This window comes from Rhinopithecus bieti, unplaced genomic scaffold (genome assembly GCF_001698545.2).
Source record: "Rhinopithecus bieti isolate Rb0 unplaced genomic scaffold, ASM169854v2 scaffold_19685, whole genome shotgun sequence".
Lineage (NCBI taxonomy): Eukaryota > Metazoa > Chordata > Mammalia > Primates > Cercopithecidae > Rhinopithecus > Rhinopithecus bieti.
The window spans coordinates 668,207-676,182 of record NW_016809568.1 but is presented as its reverse complement, the minus strand read 5'-3'; the positions used below and the strand labels follow the sequence as shown (position 1 = coordinate 676,182).

Sequence of the window (7,976 nt, the reverse complement as noted above, 5' to 3'; positions counted from 1 at the left end):
AAAAAAAAAAAAAAAAAAAAAAAAAAGGAGTGTACATTTTATGAGCACCTGCTAAGGTTACTCAACTTAACATTCCATTTCCTAGAAGCAATATGTTCATATGCCAGATGTAGAGATGGTAAATAATAAAGTGTGAGTAAGAGGAATTTCACAAACTATGTGATAGGCCAAGAAATTTTTCAAAATTGGAAATAATCACGTATTTGTTAGGCTATTGAGTGGCTTTAGAGCAATGGTTCTCAACTGGGAGCAATTCTGCCCCCACCCTCAGGGGACATTTGGCAATGTCTAAAGACATTTTTGGTTATCACAATAGGAAAGGGCAAGTGCTCCTGGCATCCAGTGGGTGGAGCCCTGGGATGCTGCTCAACACCCGAGAGTGCACAAGACAGCCCCACCACAGAGAATCACCCAGCCCCAAATGTCAGCGGTGCTGAGGAGGAGTACTCCCACGTGAACTGTGTTTTTAGGGAGGTAATAGTCTATCATCCTGTTCTTTAAAAATGCTTAGCCAGGCATGCTGGTGCAAGTCTGTAGTCCTAGCTTCTCTGGAGGCTGAAGCAGGAGGACTGCTTGAGCCCAGGAGGTGGAGGCTGCAGTGAGCTATGATCGCACCACTGCACTCCAGCCTGGGTGAAAGAGCGAGACCCTGTCTCAAAAAAAATTTTTTAAACGTGTCCATAAGATAGATATAATTAATGAGATAGGTTAAAATGGAAAATTGAAAGCAACCACAGAAGTAGTACAAAGATAAGATAAAAAAGTAAAGACTATACAGAAGAAAAAGCAGATTATTTTACAAGTTATTGTCTGTCCACTAAAGCATGGAGAAGTCCCTCTATGTGTGTATGTATATACATAAACATCCCCAACAGAAAGATGCAGATGACACCACTGTTCTCCATGACCTAGTCCAGTGACTAACAGCCCTCCCGGGCAGAAACCTCTTTCTCCCTTGTCTGACAGATCTGACACTTAACTTCTTGTTCAGTGCTAGATATAGACCCCTTTCTGCAACTAAGCATCTTCCACATACTGGAGAAAAATTATTATTAGGTTGGTGCAAAAGTAATTGCGGTTTTTGCCATTGAAAGTAATGGCAAAAACCGCAATTACTTTTGTACCAGCCTAATAAATCATCCACCCGACCAAAAAAACTGAGAATTTCCTTAACTCTTCCCTGAAACTCTAACTTTCCACCCTTTAATCATCTCTGCGACTCCCCGCTGAGTCCTCTTTGAACCCTACTTAACTTCAGAACTCAAGACAAGAAGCACCTGAGCCCTGCTGAGTACAGACGAGTCCTCATATTTGCAGAGCAACCAGAAGTAAAGGCCCATTTGCCAGGAACTTGGGCAAGAGTCGCATATGGCCCTATGTGCTAGTATGTGATGGTGAAGCGTCACGTTGCCCAGGTGGTGCTAACGAAGTGCTCTCTAACAAAGATAACGCCATGCTTTGGCATTTCAAAACATAACAAAACATTTTCAGCTCCATGTGAGCAGTTGCTACAATTTTAAACATGATATGTAAGAAAATCCTTATTTACCTCACTTACCTTTCTTTTCTGATCCATACTATCTTGGATCTGTCTATAATCTTTGCTCCCAATTCCTCTAGGAAGTGAAATTGGCATGGGATAGTGTCTAGCTAAATGCTGTCATATTTCTATACTCATAAAATGGCACAAGATTCCTCAAATACAGGTCATGCACCTGTATTTCTCCACCAGAGTACAGGGACTCTTCTATTTCCACAGGCCAAAAATACAGCTTTTCTGATTCCTCAGAGCAAAACACTCCTTCCCTTTGCACAAATCATGTAAATAGCACCTTCTATATTATTATCGGTCTGACTGAAAGCATATAGGTAGTATTTACACCGTGTGGTGCCTCTTCAGACATTCCAAACATAGCTTCTAGAAGAGTACTTGGTTGGTAAGCTTAAATTTCTTCTCTAACCGGTTGATAACAATTACTGCTTTCCACTTGATTACAGTAATGGGTTTCAGCAAAATTAGTAAACTGCCTCTTAGCAGGTGTGCCTGGAGCTATACAATAGATAATAGATTCTGTGACATTTATTACCTTAGTTTTTAAATTTCAACCTTTGCTTAAAAGATCCTAGGGAATGAAAACTTTTAAAGGCTGCTGATTACAGTATTTTTAAACAAACCCAACCCTACTTAAACAACCTTAAAAAACCTCATTACTTATAAGGCAATATTTACACAAAGGCACCTACCTACCTGTTAAGCAACAGGACCTATAATAAGGAGAAGCATCGCTGAACACTTAAGCACAAACTTGCTACAGCGTCTAAAATACCAAATCAATTTTGCTTTGGAGGAGGTAAAATGTTTGAGTGTCAAGCTAAAATGGGAGAGGATAGCTTATCTAAACTTATTTTTATAAAGCCTTTGATGAAGATGCCTTAAAGATATTTTAAAGCTATGTAACATTGGGAAGAGGTTTAAGGGAGGTGCCTTGGAAACAGGAAACAAAGGACAGCGAGAGAAGTAAGCAGTTGCCTGGTGGAAATGTGTTCACAGTGGGCCATTCCAACATCAGACCAGGGAAAGTCCCATTGACAAGCTTCAAGAATACTCTGGAAGATATAGAGTAAAACTGTCATGTGTGCATGGGAGCCATGCCATGGGCCCTGGTCTATCATGAGATGCTGGAATGTTGTGCAGATCACAGAGCAAGGATGCTGAGCGTGCCCGTGGATGTGCCATGCTGGTCCTTGCCCCTGCCACCTTGAGGCCTGGCAGGACTCTACCTCTCCAAGGCTCACAGCTCCTCCTTGCCTGGGGTCCCAGCAACTCACAACCAGACCTCTGGCCCTCAGTCCACAGCCTTCAGCCCCCTCTGTCTTAGGAATTCTCCTACCTCCTGCTTACCCTTCTGTTGGAGCCATCCCTAGGCTGAAGGGGCCCATGGGCTTGCTTCTCTGATCCACCTGTCTTTGGGACACCCTGACCACACCTTCTCTGATCCACCTGTCTTTGGGACACCCTGACCTGGGCATCATCCCATACTCCCCTCCCCCAACTCAACAGCCTGCCCCTCAGTGCAGCTGATTGTCATTCAAACACAAGAGGAAAATAATCTCATGCAATTGGTTCCAGCGGTGCCTGCACATTTACCCACAAGGGCCTCTAACTGCGGAATCAGACATCACATCATAAAGTGAAGCAAAAGACTTGTGTGGTGGCAAGGGTGTCTGGGGCAGAGAACTCACGATCTCAGCCGGATGGCTGGTTCACCTGAAAGTCTGAGACAGCTCAGCCTGGGCCACTCCAGGCTGTCGCCCCTCTTCCTTCTCAGCTTTAGCCAACAATTGCTGAAAGGCAGCAGCGGAGCAGGGCCAGGGGGCTGCTTGCAAACATGCAGTCACTTTCCAACAGAGAATGTCTACCCAAGACTTGGGTTTAAAGCCTTTTTCCTTACAGTGTGACGTGGGGACCAGCAATATTAGCATTAATGGGGAACTTGTGAGGGATGCAGTATCATGTCCCACCCAAGACCTGCTCAATCAGAATCTGCTTTTGAGCCAGACCCTTGGGTGACCCAGAGACAGGTGAAAGTTTGAGAGCCCCTGGCTTAATGCACATCACCTCAAAAATCTTGGATAATGTTAGGGGTACAAAGGATGACATTCGGCTCTTGGTGAAATGTGAGCTTCCCTCTCTTTACTCACTTATTGCGAGAATCAGTTCCCTCCTCTGGGCAAATCCAATGAGGCGCTCGGAGTCTCTGGAGACCACCACGGGGAAGCCATTGTAGTCGGTCTCCTTTATGAGGGTCTCCACGTCCTCGACAGTCATGCTGTCCTGCGTGAGCACCGACAGCGGTGGCTCTCCCCGCCGGGGCCGCATGACGTCGGTGGCCAGTGTGCGGTGAGTAAATTCGTCCTTCACGTCAAGGAAAGGGTACCCATTTAAGTGGATGTGGGCTTCGTAGATGCCTTCTTTCCCAAATGCATCAGCTACCCACTTGCTGGTCACAGCCGCCGCCATCAGAGGCACGATGTACTCCAGACCCCCCGTTAATTCAAACATGATGACCACCAATGATACCGTCATCCTGGTAACTCCACCTGCAACAGAGGGGAGGAGTAAAATTCCAAAGTGCAACCCGGGCAGCTCATGGAAGCATAATTTGGGGAAAATGACAGACAGGCTGTAAATTCCCCTCACACCTGTTTCGAGCAGACACTCCCACATGTTTCCTGCACTGGGCCTCTGGAACCCAGGCCAGGCCCTGTCAAATGTGGCTTTGCACTGGAGTTGAATCTCACTGGGGCCTCTGCTCCAATGAGGGATCCCGGGTTGTCTATTCACCCTGGCCCACACAAGCTTTTTGGTGAGTGGATCCCACATGGGCTCTGCAAGCTTCTGACTAAGCAAGCATGGTGCTCTTCAAGAACCCCATAAACAGAACATCACAGAAATTCTTAAGGACTATAGACAGGGGACAGACCCACCTTTGTGCCCCTGAATGATTAGGTGGAGAAGAACCTTCTGCTAAACCAAGTTTTTTATTTACAGACAGTCCCTGACTTATGATGGTTCAACTTACAATTTTTCAACTTTCCGTGGTACAAAAGCAACATGCATTCAGTAGAAACCATGCCTCAAGTACACAGGCAACCATCTGTTTCTCACTTTCAGTACAGTATTCAATAAATTACAAGAGATATTCAACTTTATTATAAAATAGGCTTTGTGTTAGATGATTGTGCCTAGCTGTAGGTAAATGTAAGTGTTCTGAACACGTTTAAGGTAGGCTAAGTCACAACGTTTGGTAGATTAGGTGTATTCAATGCATTTTCAACTTATAATATTTTCAGTTTATGATGTATTTATCAGGATGTAAACCCCATCATAAGTTGAGGGCATCTGTTTGTGTGTGTGTGTGTGTGTGTGTGTGTGTGCACGCGCATAGTGAGCAAGACATAAGCCTTGGTGCATTAAGCCATTGTGATTTAGGGGTTTACTTGTTATAGCCACACAACCCAGCCTATCCCCAGTAAAGAAAATGTTCAAGTCCATGTCTTCCTTCTTGGCAGTCCTCTAAGCCAGGTTGGTTCCCCGGTCCCCCTCCCTGCCCCACCCGTGGTCGTACCGAGGCAGGCCGCAGCTCCCACCATTGCGTAAAGCCCTGGCGTGACACAGTCTGCACCAGGTCTGCACCAGTTCCTGAAGATGATCCAGTCATGGTGATGGTAGGCCAGCTGCTCCACGCCAATTCCCACCATCCTGCCTGCTATCGCGCCCACAGCCATGCTGGGGATGAAGAGGCCCGACGGGATCTTGAGGAGACACAGAGAAAAGCAACATGAGGGGAAAAGACCGAATCCCCGCTTCACAACCCCAGGAAACACATTCCCCCTCGAAGACAGGCTTGCATTTAGCTTCAGTCTTCAGAGGAGGTGCAACTCTGCAAAATAGGTCAGCTGGGGAAAGGTGGGACAAATGATTTGACCTGCTTAGTCAGTCATATCTACTGCAACTTAGAGAGAATGCAGTTTTATACTTTGATTCCCTCTCCTTCAAAAGCTGGCTGGGTTCACCTGCTGTGGATTAAAGAATAAGCCCCACTGCAAATAAAATTCAAAGTGAGCATCTGTCACTTGATACACCACTTTCTCTCTCCCCTTGCCATGTCATTCAGAATGGCTTTTAAAATTAAATGTCAAGCCACAGCATGAAAACGGAAAAGAAGGGCCTGTGACTGCTCCCAGGTAAAATAAAGAAGCTGAATCCATCATTGCAGCCACCCTGGATCTTCCAGAAAGCATTTCAATGGCTCCCTGCCCTCTCTAGTAGGTGGTGGCTGAATACCTGTCAGAGAGAGACGAGGGAGGCAGTTCCCTCTTCCTAATGAAGTGCATTTTCCAATAAGTATTCTGAATATTTTCAAGCCAGGATAGGGGCAGCAAAGAAATAGAATGTAAACTAAAACATCTTGGTACCAGTGTGTTCTCTACCCTACTGGATGAAGATACATTTTAGTTTATCTAATGACCACACATGTGCTATAGAACATGCCTGACTCCCTGTGGTCACTGAAATGACACATGACCGCTGACCCTAGGCAGCAGCTGCAATGATGCCAGCCCCAGGTGGTCACCCATCTGAGGATAGAAGCAGAACTTTAACTTCATTCAAGTGAAGTTTGGATCCCTGGGTGTGATTTCTAGAGTTAGAACAGTCCTTAGGAAATTGTTCCTTCTGAACTTCCCCTTATTCTACATCATTTATATCCCTGTAACATCAAAGGAGACTTTTCTCCGCAAGCATCATAAAATGTCACCAGCATCTTCCTGAGACATGTAAACAAATCCCTTTGCTAGGAGATGACAGATCAGAGACAGCCAGCTGTTTCATAAGGTCCACCTATCCTTGTTCTTAAGGCCCAAATTCAGGTTTGTATTTGACCACTACAACACACTGAAGTAAACAATTTCTTAGACTTTATTTATTTATTTATTTATTTATTTATTTATTTATGTATTTGAGACGGAATATCGCTCTGTCGCCCAGGCCCGTGTGTAGTGGCATGATCTCGGCTCACTGCAGCCTCTGCTTCCTGCATTCAAGTGACTCTTGTGCCTCAGCCTCCTGAGTAGCTGGGACCACAGGCGTGTGTCACCATGCCCAGATAATTTTTGTATTTTTAGAAGAAACGGGGTTTCACTATGTTAGCCAGGCTGGTCTTAAACTCCTGACCTCACGTGATCCACCCACCTTGGCCTCCCAAAGTGCTGGGATTACAGGCATGAGCCACCATGCCAGACCATTAGATTAAAAAAAAAAAAAAAAAAAGACAATTCAGGCTAGGTGTGATGGCTCACACCTGTAATTCTAACACTTTGGGAGGCCAAGGCAGGCGGATCGCTTGAGCCCAGGAGTTCCAGACCAGCCTGGCCAACATGGCGAGACGCCATCTCTACAAAATATACAAAAATTAGCTGGGTGTGGTGGCGCGTGTCTGTAGTCCCCATGGGCTGAAGCAGGAGGATCACTCGAGCCCAGAAGGTCGAGGCTGCAGAGACCCATGATTGTGCCACTGCACTCCAGCCTGGGCAACAGCATGAGACCCTGTCTCCAAAAAAACAAAAGACAATTCAGGCAGGGCACAATGGCGCATGTGTATAATCCTAGCACTCTGGGAGGCCAAAGCAGGAGGATCACTGGAGCTCAGGGGTTTGAGACCAGCCTGGGAAACACAGGGAGACTGGGTCTCTATTTTATATTTTTAATAAAAGCAAATGAAATTAAAAAGACAATTCATAGAAATACCACACAGAAAGCAATAGTAATGGAACACAAAAGGGGCCTCTGGGGGGCGGAAAATGTTCTGCTTCTGATCCTGGGTGCTGGTTACACAAGTGTGTGTGTGTTTTATGAAACTCCATCAAGCTGTACACTTCTCTATATGGATGATATACTCTAATAAAAGTTTCTTTAAGCAATGATAGCATTATTCATAATAGTCAAAAGGTGGAAACAACACAAATGTCCATCAAAGGATGAGTGGATAAACAAAATGTGGGATCTCCATAGAATGGAATATTATTCAGCCATAAAAATGAAGTAGTGGCACATGCTACAATGTGAATGAACCTAGAAAACATGGCGCTAAATGAAAAGAGCCAGTCACCAAAGGCCACAGATTATATGATGTCATTTATATGAAGTGTCCAAAATAGGCAAATCTAGAGACAGAACAGATTAGTGGTTGCCAGGGGCTAGGGGAGGGAAAAATGGGGAGTGACTGCTAATGGACATGAAATTTCCACTTGGGAGACGAAAATGTTCTAAAGCTAAATACAGGTGTTGATTGCAACAAGGGAAAAGCGAAGGGAAGGGAAAAGGGAAAAGGGAAGGGAAGGGAAAGGGAAAAGGGAAGGGAAGGCAGGAAGAAGGGAGGCAGGAAAAGAGGGAGGAAGAGGCAGGGAGGGAGGAG

The 7,976-nt window shown here is 45.3% G+C and overlaps 1 protein-coding gene across 1 annotated transcript in view; it reads right to left on the bottom strand.

The window, feature by feature from the left end:
- The window catches only part of CLCN4 (Cl-/H+ antiporter 4), an 83,041-nt gene that overhangs the window by 22,251 nt on the left and 52,814 nt on the right, over positions 1 to 7,976 (bottom strand). Inside the window, exons 9-10 of the mRNA XM_017889729.1 lie at positions 5,130 to 5,316; positions 3,703 to 4,101 (exon numbers count right to left, since the gene is read on the bottom strand). Of these exons, the coding sequence (XP_017745218.1) occupies positions 3,703 to 4,101; positions 5,130 to 5,316 (586 nt within the window). The remainder of the gene's footprint in view (positions 1 to 3,702; positions 4,102 to 5,129; positions 5,317 to 7,976) is intronic.